The sequence below is a fragment of the Pezoporus wallicus genome, unplaced genomic scaffold, assembly GCF_028554395.1.
Source record: "Pezoporus wallicus isolate ANWC-B61680 ecotype Strahan unplaced genomic scaffold, APGP_CSIRO_Pwel_v1 contig_13659, whole genome shotgun sequence".
Lineage (NCBI taxonomy): Eukaryota > Metazoa > Chordata > Aves > Psittaciformes > Psittacidae > Pezoporus > Pezoporus wallicus.
Window position 1 is genome coordinate 457134 of NW_026636258.1, and position 23628 is coordinate 480761.

General features: G+C 43.9%; 1 protein-coding gene across 1 annotated transcript in view; it reads left to right on the forward strand.

Annotated features, from left to right (window-relative positions):
• The window catches only part of CAPN6 (calpain 6), a 55781-nt gene that overhangs the window by 7719 nt on the left and 24434 nt on the right, over positions 1–23628 (forward strand). The window contains exon 3 of the mRNA XM_057399447.1: positions 377–551. Within this exon, the coding sequence (XP_057255430.1) occupies positions 387–551 (165 nt within the window). The 5' untranslated portion in view covers positions 377–386. The remainder of the gene's footprint in view (positions 1–376; positions 552–23628) is intronic.

Here is a 23628-nt window from a genome sequence, read left to right on the forward strand (position 1 = left end):
TTAAGTAGTCAGAAGAAGAATGTAGGCCTGAAAGATGGTCCAGCCCTTTGCACATGGTGCAGGCTGAGAGCCCCACTCTGCAGCTCTGCAGTCAATTAGACAAAGCAAAATGATGGGTTTGTGCCTGGTCTGGACTCTCTAATATCTTGCCTGATAAAAGTTCTGTTCAGCCAAAAATACCAACCTAATACAGATGATCTTGGGTTTTATGGTTTTCTAGTCTACTATTTAACAATGGTTTCTTTTTAATCAGAAATCACTAATTAATCTTGTTTTAGAGCAAGTTATATGCTCTGTTGTTAAAGACTAATGAGCGATATCTCTGGACTTTAAGGAGCCTTCCTGATTTATACAAGCCAATATTCATCTTATCTAGACAGAAAGATATGTCTTCATCAGTGCAACTCTTCAGAGATCAGAAGTACCATGAGCTGAAAAGTCAGTGTATCCAGCAGAGACGACTCTTCGAAGATCCCAAGTTCCCAGCCTCAGATGAGTCCCTTTTCTACCAGTCAGCATCACAACGGAAAGTTGAATGGAAGCGCCCAAAGGTAACTGATGCTCTCCTTGCGAGGAGGTGCTCTTTGTGTTGTTTCACTCCTACTGTCTTCTCTGTGCTAAAACACAGTTATGCAGGTATGTTCTCCCTCCTGTTTTCCATTCATTTCCTGTCAGCATGATTCAGAGAGCAGCCCCTCTGTTTCACACTGCTGTCCAAAATCAAACTCATGCCTTACTGTAAAAAGACGAAAAGCATTCTGTGCAGCATAGTCATGCATTTTACTCTTGATGGCTTTCTAATAACAAGCAGCAGTGGGAGGTGATTCCAGCCATAGTGGTGTTTAAATCAGCCCTCTAATTAAGAATACCAGTAATTAATTAAGAATACAGGTAATAGATAGGTCAATACAGGAATGTATTCTGTGACTAAAGTCTTCATTTCCTGGGCCAGTCTGTGGATATGGACCTGTCTAGGTTGCTGTGGTGACAGCAGCATTTCAGCAAGGTGCTGAGATTCTTAATTGAAGTTTCTCTTCAATACCTGTCACTTCTGAGGGCCTGGTGTGTACACACAGTAATTGCCATATAACATCTGAGCTTTAGGTACCCACTCTAGTGCCCCGCCAAGTTGTTCTTAAAGTTAGATACAATCCTTGCAGAAAACACCATAGGAAATAAAATTTTGCTAACTGAATAGGTAGCATCTTCCTGCCTGGAATGCTGGAAACAGCTCTAATAATAATGTTGGCTTAGGGTTTGTTATCAGAGCTCTCTGTGGTTTTCAGAGTTAACATGTGCCTCATTAAAATGTATGGGGAAAGGAAATCTCACAGCAGCAAGGGGAATTTCTCCAATTTCAGATCATTTATATGTAAAAACAAATGATTTGTAACTTTTCTTGGAGGAGAGAGTAGGAAAGAGAAGAGCCACAGCAAGGGGTCTATCTGAGGTAGCAAACCCCAAGCCATCATTGGTGGAGTGGTCTTGTTACACTAAAAACTGCTTAGATATTTCTAACTGCCACCAATGCAATGAATTGAGAGCCCTCATTATAAGCAGATACACACTTTCTGGTCAAAGCAAATGGGTTCATTTCTGCTCCACAGGGAACTAAATTGTGCTCCCAGAATCAGTTAATTTGCTCTCTACATAGTGCCGAAAATAAGAGGAAACCATGTGTGTATAGTTGGCTGCCAGGTTACCTTTTGTATTAACTGTACTGGAACCACAAAGCCCAGCTACATAAGTGTCGAAGAGCTCTAAATGACATCTGCAGTGTAAGAGAGGACTCATCTACAGAGGTGTGTAGCTGATGCAGAGAAAGTGAGTTCCCAAGAGGTGCTTGAGCAAAACTTTGTTTTGCAGTGAACTTTATCATGATACCTTCTTCCTTGGCTGTGTTTCAGAGAGGTTCTGATAAAGTTTTAGCAGCAAGTTTTACCCAGAGGGCGAGTTTTCCTTTATTGATACTGTGTCAGGTCTCTGCGTGGCTGTGCTGAAGTTTCTATGGATTTTGCCTTTGACTTATACAACGTCTTGATTCCACGCCAGTGATTTCATCTTCAAAATGAACAGCTATTGTCTGCACACAACCAATAATGCTTAGGTGTATTTGCCGCTTTTACTAGCATCTTACCAGGAAAACAAATGTGCAGTTTGCTCTAACTGTGACTAATGCGCTAGACATTTCAAATTGTTAATATTTGGGTCTGTTAATCGGTTTGCTCTGAGGTTTTATGCTTCACATATCTTGTATTTTTAAAGCAGTTCATGGCCATGAGCTAATAATTCATAATACAAAATCCTTCCCAAATTTGACAGCGTGGCTTTCCATCAGAAAGTGTCATCTGCTCCTGTGCTCTGACAAGTGTAATGAAAAGGACAGTGGAAGCCTCTAGTCAAATGCACACAGTGTTTTTACCCTTAAGCGTGATGAATCTGTCCTTTATTTCACCCATGCCTACTTCTGGGACTGGTGTTCACCTTCTGGAAGCACAAACTTGTGTGTCTTAGAAAACATGATGTCAGTGACAGTGTGATCTTCATATGCAGCTGGTGCTGTTCCCTGCCCTCTGTGACAGAGGATAACAGAGCAGGCTGACCAGGGCTGTGCTGTATTTGCCAGGATGGCATGAGACTGGGTTGTTATTTTTAATTGCTCCTCTTTTTCCTGTTTTCGTGGTGGTGTTCATTCCTCACAGCAGCTTCAATACTGAAATCTTAGTGTGCAGAGCAAGAGTTGCTTTCCTGCTTCTCAGTTTTCCAAGTAAGACATGAGATTGAAGAATAAGGAGAATGAATTTGGAAAACAAACCAGAGGCATTCCAAAGTCTTTGGGTTTATTTTTATTTCTGTAGTGCTTTCCTGTTGGAGCTTTTCATCCCCTCCTAGAAGGGAAAATACACAGCCAGTCACAGCCAGGTCAGAGAAAGCCTTTGTGCTTCCTCAGAGATGTGAAGCAAGAGCTGGAGTCTAGACAAGGATGCCATTTTAGGCCATTCTTTTGTGCGTTTGTTCAAGGTGGTGATCAGTTGTATGAAGTCTAGTTGAAGGCCAGTAACTAACACTGTACTCAGAGGTCAATACTGAATCCAATCTTGTTCCACATCTTCATTAAGGATCTGGATGATGATGCAGGGGCATTGGACTAGAGACCTGCAAGGGTCCCTTCCAGCCTCAGTCATTCAGTGATTGTATGCTGTTGTAAAGCTCTGCCTTCCTTGCTTGCCTGCCTTGCTCCAAGGAGGTGGAAGCTGCCCAAGTTCTCATAGTGAGCCTGATGGAACATCTTGAGGGAGAGGGGCCAGTATCTGTGCAGCAGAGCAGAGGTGAGGGTCTGCTTCCCAATGTTTGTTCATGGGTTGCCTCCTCTCTGCCATATGGGGCTATCTTGCACTCTAAGTTGACTGGCTGAATGCTTAATTGTCCTTTTGGAGTGATGGGCTTTCCAGAGCATTTCCTTCTTTTGGAGAGGGAAATGGCCTTGCAATGTGAGCATAAGGCAAAGCCCAGAGCTGTCATCTACTGAGGCAGACCCTGAACAGGTCACTTAGTCATCTTGCCTCATCAGCTCACCCGGAAACTACAGCTGTGCCTCTCCCAGTTACTCCCAGATGTTCATACAGGATCTTTAACGTGAAGGAACTAAATGGTGATACTGTTTCCTGTCTTCCCACCATCCACATAGGCAGTGGATAGCCTGTCTGGATGCTTCTACTTGTGTGTAATAGTCCAAGCAAGCAGCTTTTTGCTTTAGGAAGCCTGTGTAGCTGTGTGAGCAGCTGGGGAGTGCTGCCCAGAGCACACATTGCTGTGGGGTGTTGCTGCTGTTGCCAGTGTCCAAACAAGTACGTTTGGATCTGTGAATTTAAAGCTATTCTGAGAAGAGGTGAAAGCCAGTATTTCAGTTTCAGCTCTCAAATATGCTCGTTCTTTGTTCAGTTACCCTAATTGGCTGGTGGTGGCCAGACAGAGAAAATGCTTAGGAGAGTATCTGTATTGTCAGAAGGGTTTTATTCTGCTCTAATGGAAAAAGGAGTATAAGTGAAAGAAAAGAGGAGGAGGGGTAAAGGGTTTCTTCCACTTTGTTTTTGTCCTTGGAGCTGCACCTGCAATGTTAAATGTGTTCTGTTTGCTCATTCCAGTCAGACTCGCAGAGATAGGTCATTAACGTCTGACATTAATTGCTTGTTTTGTACTTTTAAAGTCGCTTTGGGAAAGAGAACAAAGACAGGGCAGTGCTGCTTCTGTGGCACCCCAGTATTAAGAAACTGGAGAGCACAAAAGGTACTGTGTAATTACCGTGCAGTCTCCCTGGGATAGCATGACTTTCCAAGGAAAAATCATGTTACAGGCGGATCATCCAACAAATAGGAGTGCTGAGCCCTGCTTGTGAGCAGTACTGGGCCCTGGTTTCTTTGTGTGCAGGGTGCCCACAGCAGTTCATCAGCACTTTGGGCAGGAGTCACCATGCCCAAAGGTCGGATGCTTGTAATGGATGTCTGATGTGGGACAGTCACCACCAGCTCCCGTTACAGGCAATGGAGAGGAATCGATGTGTTCAGTGTGTGACAGAACTGACATACCTGAAGTGTTGGCTTTAGGCTGAGGTGAATCATACTCCACAAGTGCCTGTTCTCTGCCAACCGCTAGCTCAGAGGGTGAATTCAGGGATTAATGCCAACAACATGAGTTCTTTGCTGGTGCTTCATATTGTGGGACTCTGCTAATGCCTCAGTTCCTCCATCCACCTCTAAAATAGTACCTTAGCTGAGCATGTCCATTTCAAAGGTGCAGCGTCTTCCAGACCCCTTCAGTGTGCAGGAGGCTTCCTTGCTGTAACACGTCTTTATGAAGTACACCTTATTCCCTCTTTTGCCCCCAACACCACAAAGGGTGTTGCTCCCACTGCTCTGTGCTGTTTCAGGCTGCCACTGAGAGAACAGTGGGGTCAACATATCCCCACTTTCCTATTGCAGCACCTGCACTTGACCCCTTTGTGTCGCATGAGAATTGAGGTACGTCCTTCCCTCTTCTGGTTGCTCCACACCATCACAGAGGGACAGTGTCTCTGCCTGCTGTGAGGCAGGTCATGCAGGGGCTTATCAGAATTGCCCTTGGACAGAAGGGTCTAAGCAGGGATTTATAAATGGCTGATTTTGCACAGCCATTTTCAAGCAGCACTTTTAGGACCCAATGCAGTGCTGGCGGACTCTCCTTTTTTAGAATTAGATCAAAAGCAATAATGTAAGACACAAAATACCTGAAAATTCCTGTTGGGAAAACCTGCTGGTTTGTTAGAAAAAAGAAGAAAAATCCCTCCCATCGGTGGCCATTCTTTCTGCCCACTGATACTGGTGTCAAAACCCATCCTGCCCTTTTCCTGTGGTGTACCTGGAGCTTCCATCCCCTCTGATGGGCTGCAGTGGGGCTGGGGCAGCTGTCCCCTGCCAAGAGGTAGGAGAGGCCTCTCACGCCCTGCTATCTCTGCTGGCCCTGGAGTGTCCTCAGCCACCTATACTGGTTAACCCCTTACCAAGGGCAAGCAGTGCCTCTGTGTGGTGGTCCTGGTCAGCATTGGCTTTAGTAGCAAGCATCTCTAGTGAAAATACCTGGGAAGAGCAGTCACTCTGCTCAAAGGGTGTTTTCTGTCTTATTTTTAACTAAACCTCAGGTTTAACTCAAACTTTTCTACTGAGCACTGACCTTGTGAAAAGTATCTAATCCCAAGGACATCTTTGTCAGCATTAAACAAATGGCAGTGATTCCCCAACCAGGGAAGTCATGCATGTGGGGAAAGAGTGGGTAAGCTTGCTTTACAGTAAGTGATGTTCTTTAGTTCTTCATAAAGGAAAATAAGTCTGATCCTACACAGTAAGTCTTATGTGTTTTCCTGGTTTCTCTGCTTGACCCTGTTTTTACTTTCGACTGCATCTTCTCATTATGACAGGTCTGTGACTTATGTCTTTCCCTTATGTGGAAAGACAGAGCTGGTTCTTTCTCAGTAAGACAGCACAGAAAGGTGCTGTGTGACAGTAACTGCTGAACTGCTTTCCAGGAAAACCCTCTGGTGTCCCAGCCCGCAGAAGGGACTGCTGCTGTGTTTGATTAAATCCCTATTAATTCACTGGTGCCAAAGGTCAGATACGTGACAAAGTGGAGAATTGCATACTCCTGGCCCACTGCCTGCCCTGTGTTCCCAGAAACACTGCATGCCATGGGCCTGATTCTCTGCTTTTCACCACTTTCAACCCTTTCAGGGGCAGTTATCACCACACAAGTGAAAAGGACGAGGAAATAAGGCACTGTGTTCTGTAATGATACAACAGTAGGAATAAACAAGAGTTTCCCAGTTCCCAAAGTGGGGAGTGTGGGATGAGCAGGTTGGTGGTTTATTCAGGGCAGTGTGAAGGACTGAGGTGGCAGAGAACTTGGGAGCTCTGACTTCTGTACCTGCACATGCTTCTTGAAGGTGGCAGCAACTTGTTTTTGCTACCAACTGATGGAAAACTATTGGTTCAGCTCTCGGGAACTGAAACATCTTCAGAGTTGCAGGTGCTGATTTGGACCTTGGAAACCTACCCTGCCTTGATACCTGTCTTAGAAGATTTTTTGCCCTCTGGAAGGCAGAGGGGGCTTGTGGCATGCCTGCCTGGGCACTTAGTCTGGGTTAGCTGTATTTTGTAGTAGTGTTCTTTATTCCACCTATGTTCCCAGTGACAGGATTTGTGGGCACAATAAGCAGTCCTCTGGACTGTTTAAATGTATCCCATAAATTCCGTGGAATGAGTGTCATGAAAGCCTTGGTTGCAGGGTGTAAGCATGCCCGGGTTAAATGCCCCTCAGAGATCATGCGTGGCTTCCTCATCTGATTCCTCTGTCTCTTCTGTAGCTGCATTGCTGCAGTCTAACCCTGTTTTCCAGTTTGACTGTAACAACACCAGAGACATCTGCTTATGCTTGGGACTGCGTGTTCAAGTCAGTAATGCCTGCAGGAGAGGCACTGGAAAGGGAGGTGTCCTGGCACTGCCTCTGCATTTGAGCAGTGCAAGAACAGTTTCAGGGCATGGAGCACAGTGACAGCTCATTGCACCCTGGGAGATCTGCTCGGGTGGGGCCTGGGGACAATCCAGAGCTGGAGGAGAGTGAAGATTAAAGGGGAATACCACAAACAGGCATGGCAAAGCTGTGTGAACTCTTAGCAGTACGGTGTGGTTGCATTGCTGCCTTCTGTATGACAAACTGGTTTGATTGCAACAGTCCTTCTGAATAGTGACACTTCTCTGGTTTGCTGTATTTCACACACACAGAGCTCCCTTCTGGAGCGTAGCTTTTGATCTAATGATGAGTTTTCCAGATCTAAACATGCTTTTTTCTCCCTTCAGCCTCTTCTTTCCAGTTAAAAATATGGGCAGTGCCAGTGCTCGTGCTTAATTGGAATAGAAGTACCTCCCACCTTCCACCTCTCGAGGTTTGCAGGATCTGATTATTGTTCTCCTGTGAAAATATGACTTATTCTGCAAAGGCTGCTGGACACATCCTGAAATAGCCAAAGTTTTGGGGTTTGTTTCCCTGTCTGTGCCCAGATTGTCCATGTTTCTGTGGTGTTGGTGGTTGCTGACTCCTGTTGAAGTGCAGGTGAGCACAAAGTTGGAAAGCCCTGTGTGCTGCAGCATTTGTGTTTGCGCTTGAAATACTGGCACGTATGGAATGTGCCTGAATCTGAGATGTGAGGAAATGTGTTTCCAAGTGTGGTGGTGAGCTTGGAAGGGAGCTCAGAAACCCTTTTATGTGCCTCAAACATGTGGAAGCGTTAGTGGGAATACGAAGGTGGCTCCAGGTTGTAGGCTGGGAGAGCTACACCTTTGTTGTGCTTCTCTGGAACATGTTTGTAGGAGAAAAGGACTAAGGACTCGGCTTTGCACTAATGTACAACAACACAGGGCTCCTAGAGGATTACAGCATTCCTGCATTACACTGTTTATCGTTTTAGCAGGCACTTTGGTATGCTGCAGTGAGCTGTGATTACACGAGTGCAGTAGCAGGGAAGCTGTTTGACATTGTTATGAATAGTTTTACTTACCATTAAAAGCAGATTTAGTTTATGATCTTGAGCTCCAGCTTGTTCTCAGCTATGGAAAAGGTCATCAGATGTTTCTTTATATATGTGCACATGTATGTTTAGCCAAGGGAAGGGTTGGAGTGCACCTTAATTTTTACAGAAGAGCATAAGCCGTGCAGACTCAAGAGAGGTATAAAAGGTCACAGGCAAAGTAGGCTCTGACCTAAGTTTAAACCCTTCACCTTAAAGAAATAGGAAAGCAATTAAGAACTAAACTCTGGGAAGCAGTCTGCCCTGGAGGGTATTCAGAGAGATTGATGGGAAGGTTTCTGTACACATTCATTGTGTTTTCTAGGTTAAAACTGTGGAGGTGGAGAGAACATGTAGTCCTCTAGTTCTGGTGCAACCTTCTGTTAGTATGGAGGGGGTGGGTGAGGAGACATAACAGGTAGACAGGAAACCACCAGAAGAAAATGACTTCTAAATGATGGTAAATGATCTGTTCTTTCCTCATTAGCCATGTACACGATGAGCTGTGTTCCTCATAACCTCCTGCAAATGAAGTCTAGAGCTGCTGAATGCTTGATTTGATAAAGTGTTAGAGCATCCTCAGTGTTTGATGCCACTGAGCTTGGCTGCAGCCATCTGCCATGCTCATGCAGGTGTCGATCTGCAGAGGAGAAGGAGCTGCTTGCCAAGGGCTGGCTGCTGTAGCCCTGTGCTGGTGGCATGGGCAGGCTGCTCTGGGGAGGAAGGCGTTAAACCCATCCCAGCTGTGGGAGCTCAGGCCTTGGCACAGCTCCCAAAGATGCATGTGGCAACACAAAAGCATGCTCTTCACGCCCGTTGCCCTGGCAACAGCACATTCAAATGGCAGGGATTGGCAGTTGGAGCCCAAGAAGATGATGCAGTTGCAATTAAGTGGAATTGTCTTCAGGTTGTTAAATTGAATTTGGAGTTGGAGTGGAGGGGTGGTGTGTGAATGTAAGTGATGTTAACAATGAACTGAGATCCTGGTGGAGGCAGGACTCCATCATGCTGTGTGTTTCTTTAAGGGTAAAATTAGTGCTGGCCTCTGAACCTTGGTTTTGTGTTGGAGAGGCTAAAAATTCTGCTGAAGAGCTTTATAGTTTTAGTGAGGGTACATTTAGTGGAGTTAGCAGTTTTCCATGCATCTCGCCTGTCCCTGTTCTTGCATCCTGGTGATTTGCAGACTGGAGCAGTAGGGTTTATGAAAGCCCTACAGAATCTGGCTGCTAGGGGCAGCTGCCTGAAAGTGGAGGGCAAGGTCTTCCAATTCCAGGTCAAAACAAGTCTCATCTGTACCTTATGGCTGTAATTCTGGATCAGCTGGATTCGGAATCTGCTTTCTTCTTTGTCTTGTTTGATGGAGTCAGTTGCTTTGGATCATTTACACCTGTAGAAGGAAATGTAATGTTGTAATGGCCAGGAGGGGTAAGTGCCACTTGGTTTTGCCCTGGAGTGCTGAGACAGAGCGAACACCTCTGCGGGGGGAAAAAAGGCAGGTGGTTTGGAGGGACTGTTCAGTTGAAGCATTTGTTTTAGTTTTTGCTTGGATGTTGCAACTTCCCCCAAATACACGAATGAAAATAAAACATTTCTAGACTTTTTTGTTTCTTGGAAGCAAGGAAGCATTTTCCAGCTATAAAGGGACTTCCCCTGCTCATCTCCTAAGGCACTTGGAACGGCATGTTCTGATGGTGTCCGGCCGAGCGGCTCCCTGCAAACATCGTGGGCTTTGTTTTGTTTCTTTCTTTCTCCCATTATTATTTTCTCCTCAGGTTTTGTGGTGTTGAGGTTCTTTGGTTTGGGTTTTTTGTTTCCACTACAGAAAATGAGTTGTCCCTTTACAGGCAGCACAGCTTCACTTGTTTCTCCCTTCTCTGACTGCTCCTGTGTTTTTCTCCTCCTACCATTTGCAGAAATAAAGGAAACTGCCCAGGCAAATCATCCAAATTGCTGTTGTTTGTGGTGCTGTAGCTGAGGATCCAGGCGTTCTGAGGAGTCTTGTGCTGGGCTTTTCCAGCCCTTTGTGTCTAGTCTTTGTGCTTCAGTACCTATTGTTGGGGTTTGATCAGCATAATTGCCTTGCACCATAACCAGGTCTGAGCCTGTGTGTGTTTCTAGCTCTTCTTATGGTGATTTGCTTTGAGTTTGGGGGAAAAGGGGTACTTCCCTGAGAAGCAAGGAGGCAAGGGACCAAATAAGTGTCATCCTTTGCAGACAGAAGGATGCTCGGGGGTGTTCATGACTTGCATCAAGATGCTGTTGCTTCTGTATCTGGGATGTGCTGTGTCCTGCTGCCTCAGAAATTGGGCAGAAGGAGCTGGTAGCCAAGGTGAGTCAAGAGCAGAAGGAAATACTTGCATCAGAGCAATACCCTTTAGCAACAGCCTGGCAGATGAAGGTTGTGAGCTACATGCAGATGTTTGATGCAGTCCATGGCTCTTACTTGGTGAGAAATGGCAAAGGTGGAGTTTTGGGGGGAGTGTGCTTGTGTGTTTCACAACTGGGAGGTGTTTTTTTCCCAGCTGGCTGGAAAAGAGAAAAACAGGAGCATTTTTGTTACATGAGCTATGTAAAACATGATTGATGGCTCACAAGATGGGAAAGCAGCCTGGGGAAAGAGGCAGACTCCAAAGAAGGCACCAAAGAGCATATGATTTTGTCCCCTGTGCTTAACATTATTATTCATCTGTTCTTGTTAGCTGATCTCTTACAAGTCAACTCCTGTAGAGCAAAGGGGAGGGCCTTTATTGCCAGAGTAGAAGAGACAGCTGCCAGAAGATATCCTTCCTCAAGCTCTTGAAGGCCCATTTGTTGATGACAGTAAAGGGGAGTAGCCTGGATGGGTGAATATCCTGGGTGGAAGTGCCCAGGCTGTGGCTGCTGTGCTAGTTCATGTTCAGCACAACACGGATCCTTTCACAGTGGCTGTGACATGCTCTGCTGCGAGTCCTGTCTCATCTTCCAGCAGCCACTCTAATTGCAGGTTATTGCCAGAGGTTTGGGTTTGGAAAATGTGTGTTGACTTTGTCTGCAGATTTAGCCTGTTATCATCCTGAAGTATTTAGCCTGTTATCTTTCTGAAATAACCTCTGTCACTAAAACGCGCAAGTAATAATTAACAGGCTTGTCTCTGGAATTTTGCTGTGCGTTGGATCCTGCAAGAATCCTGTTAATGGCAAATGTTTTCTACCTGACTGCATTTTTCTAGAGAGAGTATCTTAAAGGTGAAGCAAATACAACTATAAATTTCACCAGTATAAACCCCCAGCACCCTGAAATCTTGATCCACTTGCAGTAGCATTTCCACTTGCAACACCAACCCAATTTCTCATATAAATATGAAGCCCTTATGTCAGGGTGTGGATGCCAGATTCACTGTGCACTCAGTTTGTGTCTGGTCCCAATGACTGTTAATAACTGCAAGTGCTTCGCACTCCCAGGTCCCCACCCAGAGCAAGCAGGATGGGACATACATGGATGTACATACATGGACACGTGACAGGGACTTGGGAAGCAGAATGGTGCAGTGGGAAGGAGGACGAAGGAGTGCTTTGGATTTGTGTTGTCACATCAGGGCAGATCTGTGGCATTTTAAAGGCAGACAGAGACAAAGAATCTGTGCTATAAGATTTGAGTGGTGTTAGCTTTTTTTTCTCATTGGGGTGAGTCAGTATTTGTATGTCCTAAGAGTAGTGATGGGAAAACAGTAATATTCCAGATGACAGTGCAGCTGTCAGCTCTTCTAGAAGATGGGTCCAAGAAGCACTGTTGTGGTTTAACCCCAGCCAGCAGTGAAGTACCACACAGCTGCTCACTCTGCTCCCCCGCTGGGATAGGGAGGAGACTTAGAAGAAGGTAAAACATGTAGGTTGAGATAAGAACAGTTTAATAATGGGAACAAAGTAAAATATAATAATGGTAATGAAAAGGAGCACAAGAACGATGAATAAAACCCAAGGAAAAAAGAACCAAGTGATGCACAAAACAGTTGCTCACCATCTGCTGACCTGAGCAGCAGTTAGTGGCTTAAGTCAACTCCCGCCAGTTTCTGTACTGAGCACGACATTCTGTGGTATGGAATATCCCTTTGGATAGCTGGGGTCAAAAGTGCTATCTGCTTCTTCCCGACTTCTTGCTCTGCCAGTGAGGAAAGGCACATGGGAAACTGAAAAGTCCTTGACTTGCAGTAGCACTACTGAACAACAACTAGAGCATTGGTTATCAATGCTGTTCTCATACTAAATCCAAAACACAGCATTGTACCAGGTACTAGGAAGAAAATTAACTCTTTCCCAGCCCAAACCAGGACAGACATGGAGAAGTTACTGGACAGAACAACCATGAAACATAAAGGGCTGTTGCAGATGCCTTGTTAAATGCCTTCTTTCCCAGTTGTTTTGTTCCTGTAGTGTGGAAGTGAGCAGAGCTGAGTGTGGTGCCCCGAGGACTCCTCTCACATAGCCAAACTAACAAGTAGGGATCTCTTAACTCCCTTAATCCATCCCAACTGTTATTGCTGGCAGTGGCCAGGATTCAAGTCTCAGAAGGTTGTGTACAGCTGTGTGCCCCTCGTCCGTGTCCCATTTTCCTAGACCAGAATCTGCAGTTCAAATCAAGGCTGAGGTGCACTGGGGAAGTCGGTGTGCTGTGGCTCAGCCATGCTCTAAATAAGAAGCCCCAAAGATGTCATGGTATTTCATTCAGATGGACTCCAGTTCTGCTTGAGACCATCTGTCAGAAACAGGAACTCTGACTTGTTCTAGGCTTTGTCCCTTTCCTCACCTTTCTGTAGCAAATTAGTGACACCCAACTGGTGGCAGGTTTAGGCCTCAGGAGACTTTGATTGTGCTTCAGGGTGTTAAGCAATTTGAAAAATGAAAGCACGGGAGAACCTGGTGCTGCAGGACCTGGGAGGAGAGGTCCCCACTTCTTCGAGATGGGTGTTCAAGAATTGCTCTTGGGACTGGAACAGATACTGCTTTATTCTCCTAAGATGTTATTTTAGAAAGCATCCTTTTCTAAACGGGAATTTATGAATTTAGTTGAATTCACTCTCATTCCCATCAGTGATACAAGGTGGTGCACCTCCGTATTAACAATATGGTTTTGGGGGTAAAACCCTGGTCCCTTTCAAAGCTTTGGGATTTTTGCTGTGGTCGAGGGTGCCATCTTGCCTTTCCCCTAACTGGCTGAGTATGGCATCATGAAGACATTCTTTGGTGTGTTTTCATCTTGGTTTCTAACTGGATGAACCATTGCTCCCAGAATATTTTGTACTCGATGTTTTCATCTGGGGAAGCTGTGACATGTTTCTCCTGGAATTGCCAGACTGTTCCCAGAATGGAGCTGTTGCTCACCCTTATTAATTCCATAATTTATTTTTTTTGTTTGTTTGTTTTGCCTGGAAAATCTTGTTAAGATGGAGCTTACCCAGAAGAAGAGATGAGCAACGATCTATAAAACCTTTAGCCGTCAGCAAATACCCCATGTCTAACCTCTCCAGTCTGGTGACTGGGTGGACCCTGCGTGACATGAACTTGATGGCTCAATCCCGTTTCTGGTGTTACTTCAGAAAATTCTTTGTTCCTCATTTGCTCTTCAGTGTTGGCTGTGTCATGTCAGGAAGGAAAAACCACAGTGCCTCCTGGCCAGCATCCCTGCCCTCCCTCCTCAAAAAGCTTGCTGAGGGGCTGGGAGTTCAGCGATGTCCCAACACACAGCTCCAGCCTTCCTCCCGCTGGTCTCACAGGTACCAGGGCAGTGTGAGGCATAGGGACCCCTTTTGTGTGGCAACATCCTTGGATACACTCACCCTTTGAGTGTTGCATTTCAATATGATGGAGAGATAGTTTTGAAAGTGGCATCTATCTCAACAGTATTACCCACCCAAGTCTTCCAGGGATATAATTAGGAGCAAACATTTGTAAATGACATGCATGCTTGCCAAGCAGACAGCTCTCCAGATGCCAGTATTTTGTTATCTTCTCTCTTGGCAGTTTATCCAGTTTATATTTTCCTCCTTCAGATTGGATGGAGACTTTCTTATATTGCTGCGTTTTTCCTCTAAAGAAAAAAAGTACAAAACAACCTCAGCGTCTTTTCTAGAACATAAACAGCACAATTCCAAGCTTCTGAATGTTTCTTTAAAGCTTAGAATGCCAGGGTTTTATTTAGTTGGTTCAATCGTCATTAGATGAAAATTGGTTTCTCAGAGGCTTCTGTTTGTCCTGAGGCGATGTGATGACGGCAGGGATGAAATGGTAAAATATCAGGCTGTAAAACGAAAAGCCCAAGGATTACATCCTCAGCTAGCTTAAGTCTTTTTACTGTGATTGTAAGTTCATTGATTCAGTCTTCCTAAAGAATTAAATGTCTGGTTTGTCTGAAGGAAAAATTATAGCCCAAACATGCCAGTTGCAAAGGCAATTAAGGTGCTGTTCTGTCAACAGCCTTACCCGAGACTCCCAAAAATGCTTTGTATGTTTATGCTTTTCTCATTGTATTTCCATAGATAAAAGGGTATTTGGGATGAGTAAAGTCCTGGAATTTGAGATGTTCTGAGCCATTATGTCTTGGACTTGCAAAATAATTTGTTTCATTTCATGCTCTTTCCCTGTGATTTAAATGTGTCCTTCAATATTTTATGTAAAAATTAAATGAAGATGTACGTTTTCCTGGAAGCTTTTAAAGCTCACTTACAGCTGCTAAAGGCAGGACAAAAGGTTTTGTGGTGTTGTTTCTAACCTAATCATAAAGGTTAAAATGTTCCCCATTTACATCTTTTCAAGTTTGTAGGAACTAAAAGGTTCTTTATCAGGAAAATACACTGTTAAGTGCAAATGTGCTCTTCTGGGTTTTATGCACTGAACTTTGGCCAGTGTTGCAGGTCAGGAAACCATCTCCACCTACTCATGTACATCAGGAAACGGCATCTCTCTTCTCGGAGATACTCATAAGTGACCGGGACACTGTCCTGGGCAGCCTGCTCTAGGTGAATCCTCGAAAATGCACTCTCTAACTCCCATGTCTGTCTGTTTCACCAGGAATAATGAAACATTCAGCTTTATGCAGATGCTTATTTTGTTGGCTGCAACTTTTTAGGTGGAAAATGGGATCTGGAAAAGGACAGAACTGGCCTCATTAATTAAAAAGGCCTTCAGGACTTGCCCTGTCTAATAAAGAGCCTCTATGCTGTATAGAGCACATTGAGGTCTGATTTTTGCATAGAGACAGCACTTTCTTGTCTGATACTGTCAATAAATAATCAAAATAGGGGGTTGACTTTATAAACATTCAGTCCTGTGATGGTGAGGAAAAAACTAAATCTCGTTTAGCAATGATCCAGCCATGGGCTGGACTTCAGGCTGCAACTTGAGAGCTTTACTGCTGCTTCAGCTTTACTACAGGTACAAGCACTTGTGGGACTGATGAGGAACATGCGTGCAGGGCTTTGCTCTCCCTTGGTCACCAGGATAGCCGTGTAGAGTTGCAAAGAGTTTGTGCAGAGCTCATCTTGCTGTAGATTTTGTGCATGACCACTGTTGTCTGTTTTCTCCTGCCTTCAGGTAAGCGTCATGTAAGACTTTGACATCTAATTTTCCTCCCTAAACGGAGATGTGAATGTGGTACCTCCTCCTCTTTCACTCACTGACTCTGCTCACAATGGAAGTTCTCAGAAGTGATGTCTAGAAGCTGTTTTCACATTTGGGCATGGGATCTAACTGGTAAAACAGCTAATGTCAGGACTATAAGAGGAAAAATTCAAATTTAATCCAAACATTTCAAATGTAATACAAAGATTGCATTTCTCATCCCTGGTCTTAATGGGCTTTCTCTATTCCTAAAGACATGATGAATCTCTGGTGTATAGCAGTATCTATCTATGGATATGGGTGGATTGAGGGGCTTGAGGGGCCTTGTACCTCCCCTTGCATAAAGCAACATCACCCCCTTGGCATAGCTGGAATGATGATGATTTACGGCTGGGAATCTGGGTTGCATCTTAACATTTAAATAGAGTGAACAGCATAGGTTCTAAGGGGGATGGTGTGCTTGGAAGAGACAAGGACACCATGTGAAGCTACTTCTGCAGACATTCTGAAATCTGCAAAGAATTAAAACCCCTTCTAATGACCATAATGGCTGCACTGTGAATACTTAAACAGTAAAACAGGAAAAAAGCAACATTGGCAAACCCCAGCGTTATTAGAAACAGGCCCTTGTCCCTGCCTTTGGAGAGTTAAGATAGATTTCCTTAGGTTTTCCACTAACTTTACTTTGCCTGTTAGACCCTGATTGAATCAAGTAATTAATGTGATGGATGGTGTGAGGGTGGGGTTAAAAGGTGACTCATGATTTTCTCTTGGAAGTGGTCTGTGTGTTGAGCACTAGTGGAGAGGTTACCAGAGATAGAAGTGAGCCGGAATGATTTCAGTGTCCCTGATGGGGTTTAGAGTTCCAGCTGGCTGGGATGGTTTTCCTGGTACATCATAAAGAAATTAAACCCCACAGAAGGGGAGCAGTGCTGGAACTGGAGTGGTTCTTCAGCACTTAGAGGTGGAGCACTGTGCTCTAAGACTAGCTGGAATTTGATGTCTAATCAAGTTCATGTTTGAGTTACCAGCACCTCTCAAACTTGTCTTGCTAGGAGACAAGCAGACTGTTTCTCACAACAGAAGACCTTGAGAGGTTTCAGTCATCTCAGATGGTTAGAGGCTTCAAGTCCTCAAGTCCTCACAGCAATTCCTAAATGTTCATAGAAAATCTCCATCTTTAAAGGAAATTTTATGGTGCTTTGAACAGGCAAAAATTTTGAACACCAGAATTCTTACTGATTCCTTTTGAAATGAGTTGATAACAGAATGTGGGTAAGAAAAGCAAATGTGAGAACATAATGATAAGAGGCAGCACTAGAAAAGAGGATACTTGGTTGAAGCATGAACTAAAGTGAATTCATGGATACAGTGGCAGTACTGGCCATCATTTGGCATCATTGGCTGCAGAGATGGCATATTAGTCACATGCTTACCCTTCAGCACCTAATATGGTTCCTTAAATTTCAAAAGCTTCCTGTTTTTTTTAACCTAATAGAAGGAAAAGGGCTTATCCAAAAATGTGTTATTTCAGTCCTGTAACAATCTATCCTAGGCAAAATCAGAGCTAGCCTACATGGATGGCACAGGATGTGCTTGACTGCCTGGCAGGTAGGAGAACCGCACCTTTGCTGAAGTGCCTCACTTTGGAAATGACTGTTGTGAGTGTTTCAGTTTCATCATTCAAAACTGAAGCAACTTATCTCATGATAACTTTATTGCTAGATGGCCGTCTTTCCAAGATGAGGTCTTAAGAGATGTTTTAGAAGCTGCTGTTTATTTTTAAGATATGTAAATATATTTCTAGTAGTAGTTGTGAATTTATGAGAGACGATCCCCTGATGTGGCTGATCATAAAAATGCTTCTAGCATTCAGATGTAAAACAAATGCTGCTGTATCATTTCTAATGCAACATTTTTAGTAGCTCAGAATCTGAACTCTTAGGCAAGCAGTGAGATTCCTTGAAATGGGAAGGTGGTTGGTTGTTCAGACTGTCAACCAGGTATGTTTTGGGTTCTCTCTCTGCACAGGTCAGTCTGTTTTGTTCCTCAGCAATATTTTCTGTATTGCTGCCTTTGGGGGCAATTTGCAACACTGGTGACCTTTCTGACCACTCTGATGGGTGCTGGTGTTCATCCTCACTGCATAACTTGGCTGACCTGACGTCTGCTGGCACCTAGGCAGCACTAGATGTTGGTGTCACTGTCCTGCCCGCAGCTCACACCCAGTCTGGACGGTGAATGGAAGGAGTGGGCTATACCAGAAGGTCAAGGAGTAGGCTGATGGGGAAGGCTTTTTTCTAGAGCTTGTAGAAGGATCTGATGAACTTCTGATGGTGTGAAATGCTATGGTTCTCTCAAGGCATTGGGCATATCTCTGTGTCTGAGATAAATGCCATAATTAGTAGATACTGGAATCTAGGCTGAAACCAAATCCTGCTGGAAAAGGATGGGAAAAGGAGAAACTTGTTGCTAGAGAGGTTTATGCTCTTTAATGCTTAGATTGATGGTTTAGATTTAAGCTTTTTAACCTCTTCAGTTTGTGTATTGCCTTTGGACAAGGAGGAAATACTTCCTTTCAAGCAAAACAAATCAGCTTAATTTGAATTTTCATTCCAGACGGTGTTTCTTACATGACCTGTCTTCATTTTTGCCACACAATGCCCAATATAATACGAAAAAATACCCCAAAAAAGCCCCAAAGGGTGACTCTGCTGAAATCTACCTAATACTTTTTTGTAAACAGCTCATAAAAGGCTGTAAACGCCTCATAAAAGGCAATGATAAGGAATTCAGCCTGCGTCAGTTTTCAGCCCCTTGAGACACAGCTTAAGGTCAGACTGGACAAGCCTAGAAAGGTCATGGCCACTGAGCCAAACTGATGCTCATTATCAGGCAAAGCAAATAGCTGCCTCCATAGCCAGATACAGACCTGGGAATTGTTTATTGCACCCTGGTCCAGTGCTGAATATTTCAGTGTTGTGGAAAACTGTGTGTGACGTTTTCCACCCTCCTTTTCTTACTGTTTTTTTTCCCCATCTTGGGAATCTAGCTCAAGAACTTGACTGAAAAACATGTTTTGAGGAAGCAGTAAAAAACCTAAACTATAGCTAAACAGTGGGTGGCCTTTTGATCTAATGAACTGTGAGTGGACTTACAGCCTGTGTCTGACCTCAGCCACATTAGTGTGTGCCTGGAACTGATGTCGCTCTAAACTGATTGTCTTTGAACTTGGGCATCCCTCTGTTACATGCATTTAATGCAGAGATGTTTCTTTGCAGAAATAGGCTGGTTTGTATCACCTCTTTCTCAAATGAAGTGTACACTTGGGTTTTCTTGAAAATGCCCTCAGTTTCTTTCCATTGGAGAAAAAAACCCAACTGTTCTGAGGTCCCTGGCTGCTGGCAGCCCATGTGGAGCAGTTACAAGTTGCTAAGTAGCACTCCCAAATTAAGAGTTATGGCACATGTACAGGCTAACTGCAGAGCTCACATGCAATGAGTCTGACTTGTCTGGGGGCCCTTCCCCACATGCTGTGTATCCTCTTGCAGCCATACACATTCTAATCTCTAAGAATGGTTCTGAACTCGTTTATGACTTTTAAACAAATTGCTAATGTCCTTATCACTGCTGGTGGGCAGCTCATCCAACAAAAGCTCTTTTGATGTCTGTGTTTATGGTAGTAAGTGTTGAATATTGTCCACCTTCAGGTAATATATCTACTGTATCTACCTGTTTTTATGGAGCTTCACCATCTTGAAATCACAGCAAATTCTTTTAGAAGCATTTTACAAGAAACCTTTGGTTTATGGCCCAAAACTGGTGCCTTTTCTGATGGGAAGAAATTGAAATACACTATTTTAGCCAATTAAACTGATGCTTTGATTAATTTTTTTTTCCTCCCAAAATTTTGTCGCACAGCTTTGGAATAGCAGAAAATGAAGAGGTTGGAATTGCTAACGAGTGAGACATGGAGGAAATAATATATTCCAGAGAAGGTTGCAACATCAACCAGCCAAAGTGATCTCAGGCTGCTCAGTGTCTGTGTTTGCTAAGCCAGCAGTAGTGTTTGAGAGATTTTAACTTCATATCACCAATTAATACTATTTCAGATAAAATAACCTCTAAAATAGGTATATTCTAGGTTTTAACCTGCGCTGCTTTGGATGCAGTTCCTCTAACTCGCTGTGCCTGCTTTTGTGATATGTATTACTGGGTTTATTTGATCAAAGACACGAAGAATAACATTTTGTGCAGCAGCTGGTTAAAAGCCTGTTCTGAACTATTACCTTGGTTTGTGTGATCAGCAGAGAGAGAGGCCTCTCTCCAGTGTTTCCAGACCGTGAGAGGTGGCTGGTAACGTCTGTAAATTGCCTCTTGGAAGAACCTGTGTTGTGGTTCCAGGGGAGGTTGGACACCTAACTGAGAGAGCATGACTGTTTCCCGAGGTGAATCCAGTCCTAAGAATAGCATCTCTGATTGCTGCTCATGAAGAAAAGTAACACAAATTGTAGTACTGAATTTAGAGGAGGGAGCAGGTACCAGAGAAAAGGAAGGAGGCAAAGGCTGTTGTTTGAAAGTGGAGTGAGAAAAAAAATGTTCTTAAACAAGGCAGCTTTTCTCTGAAAACAAAGTGTTATGAATGTACTGCAGTTCTATAGGATGTTGATCTAAAACATCACAAGCTACGAGAGTGTAAGAGATGTCTGATAATACTTCTAAGAGGGTCCTGGGAGAACAGGAAGCTTTCCATTGTATTCTTGAGTGATTTCTGGGGTGAAGTGGCAGAGAACTTTAAGAGCTTGAGTAAACACTTTGTTATTGAGGTTCAGGAAAAGGTCAGCCCCATGCACATCATTTGTACCCTTTCCAGCAACTGTCAGCATTCTGGCTGGGAGCAGCTCCAGCGCTCCAAGGGTCAGGTGGAATCTAGACGCAGCCAAGATACACACCACATTGCCCAATGTTTGGGGTTCTTTTCTTCCAAAACGTTAATTCAGATTCTCCCCAAATATACGTGTCCCATAGGCAGGGCAAGGCTGCCACCCATGGCCTTCACTGGGTATTAGTCACCACCAGCCCCAAACTGAAAAAGGGGGAAAAAAGAGCACTATAAAAATGTCTGTGATGCATTTGGTTTTGTAACAGGACTTATTGGAGAGGGAGGAGGGGGAAGAAGCATTTCTCAATCCCCAAGTAACTGAGGGGGTTTTTACCCAAGGCTAGAGCAAACTGGCATACCCTTCCCTTCCATATGTACAGTTGGGTTTCTTTTTTAAGCAGTATTGGGCATTACCTTCCTCTCGGGAAGGGATGTTGCTAGATAGTGGGCATGAACTTTACAGAGGAATTACACATCCTGATCCTGAGGTGTACAGACAGAAACCTGAGGGCAAAGTCTTCCTTTTGTTCATCTATGTGACATTACAAGATCAAGCCAATCCTGGTCTCAGAAAGGGCTGCTTCAGACAGGGTCAAACCTGACTCCAGTTTTCTGTTGGTGAAGGTTTCCTTGGGACCTGCCCTCTGAGGAGTTAGAGCTATACCACAGGGCAGGATTGTAATGTAAAACGTCTCTTTTTTTCACTCCATAGGCAGTTTTTGTCAGGCATAACAAGGTTGCAAAAGGCAGTTGGACCCAGTTATTTTTCTTCTTAGGGCTAACTGCAGTTGCCTTGGCAAAGAGCCTGATCTGGAGAGGGCTTCTATAAACATGCCAGCACAGCTGGGATTTATTATAGGATAGACAGTCTCTTCTACTTCTTCAGCTACACAACCTCAGTAAGTGCTGTGCTTGCTGCTTTCCACTGGGGAGGTTGGTTCATAGGCAGCTGTAGCCAAAGCTGAATTTTTGCATCCATATTCAGGAAGAATTGCCTTTCCCCTTCCCTGCACTGACCTCGCCCTCTGCAGGAGTTGACATGAGGATGGGAGAAGAAAATGGAAAGAATTCTCAGCTCTCACATAATTCAAACTGCTTTAAAAATCAAGGGGATGATGTACTGGGCTTAAGTTGATCAGTCTGAACAGGTCAAGGACAGTGCTTGTCTCTAGGTTTTGTGTGCAAGCAAAGGTAGATTATTTTTTATGTTAGGGCTGGGTTCTTTAAAGGGTGCTGAAGAAAGTAAGCTCTAAATGCTACTGAATCCTATGAAAATCTCGGTTGCAGACATCATTATTGCTTTGTTTCTTCCCTTTCCCTGAATCTCTGTTTTTCTGCCTGAGCCAGCTGACACACACTAACCATTAAACCTTTTCTCAGTCATCAGAAATGTCTCAGCGTTTCACAGTGCAGCTTCAGTTTCTATCTGTGAAGACACACAGGTAATTAATTAACCCTTTGGATGTCTTTCTCCCTGCTATAACCAATAGAGCATAACTTTTAGTTCATGGAAATTGATAATATTTATGCCAAGAGAACATACAAACCATTCCGTAGCTCCAGTGAAATGGGTGTTTGTTGTCTGCCATGGTTCACATTGTTTTGAAACTTCCTAAGAAAGAGATGTTGTAGCAAAAGCCAAGTTGCCATCTTTCATCTCTGTACTTCAGTCCAAACATTTTGTATCCCAGTGAAATTCCTGACTGCAGTTTGTCAGACCTGAGCAGATGACTGTTAGTCTAATGGCATAGATTGCATTATAAAAACGGATTGTGTCACCAATACATACCAGCTTGATTTACCAGCTTGATTTCCTTCCAGCATGTGATGGGATGGATCTTGTGACTTAGAGAGGAGCAGTAGATCTGGTATAGTTTGACTTTCATAAGAGTGGCAATATCTGGTATGTCTCTCCACAGTATGAAAAATCATTCATTCAAACTTCTGTAACAGGGATGCAGAGCTGGTGAAATAAATGACTTGGAGCACTCTCAGGCTGGCATTGTATCGATGGAGCCCTACAGAAATCTCCCTTAGTCTTCTGTTCTTCAGTATTTTCATTACTACTTGGATGAGGGGCTAAAAAAGCATGTATGGGAATTCTGAAGGACTGAGATACGATTGCAAGCCAGTTTGCAGGGTGGAGAATTCAAACTTATCTTGATGTCTTGAGAAAATAGTGTGGAATAAATAGGATGGAATTCAGCATCACTTCATCAATGCAACCAAGTTCAGTGCTTTGGTATTAAGTGACTTCATGGCTCAGTTAGGGAGAAAGAATGACTGGGCAGCAAGTCTGTAGAACAGGATCAAAGGCTGGGTCACAGTCTGAATGCAAGTTATATGTGTGAAGTTCAAGTGAAAAAAGACAGGAAAACAGGACCCCAGCTTCAGTAAATGAGAGCTTTGAGTTCTGCTCAGCACTGCTGAAGCCTCATTTGGAGCATAGTGTCTGGATTTGGGCACTGCACTTCACCAGTGATACAAAATACAAAGAACCAGTTACTAAGACTAGAAGAGAGAGAATTGTTACAGGCTTTTAGATTATATGAGGGGTAGCTGTAGAAAGGAAAAGTAACTGTTCTCTCCATTCACAGAAGTCTTGGGTTTGTAGAGCAGCCCATCAATGCTGACCAGTGGAGGAAGCATGTGAACTTTCCCCCATGCACTGTGTTAAATGGAGGTTAAAGAAGCTTCAGTCACAAGTAGGTTTGGGATAACCAGTTTGGACACTAGGCAACTGTTAGGACTGACTGCCTGTGAAGGTCTCTCCCACTGTTGTTTTCTGTGATCCCACATTAACTGAGCTTCTCATCTCCAGACTGCTCAGTGTTCTCTCAACCTAGTATTAACCAGTTCATTTACTCCATTATGAAGAGAAACCGATTTAAATCAGAAAAAGGGGTTTGCGAGCCACTTTATTTCTCACAGCATCGTCGTTGAGTAACACTGAATGTCACATCTTTAAAGCCTATGCAGAGTAGCAAGGATAGGAGATGACACAAATAGACTTCTGTCATGCAAATGGAAGTCTGGTATGAAAAGAAGAGCATCAAGGTTTT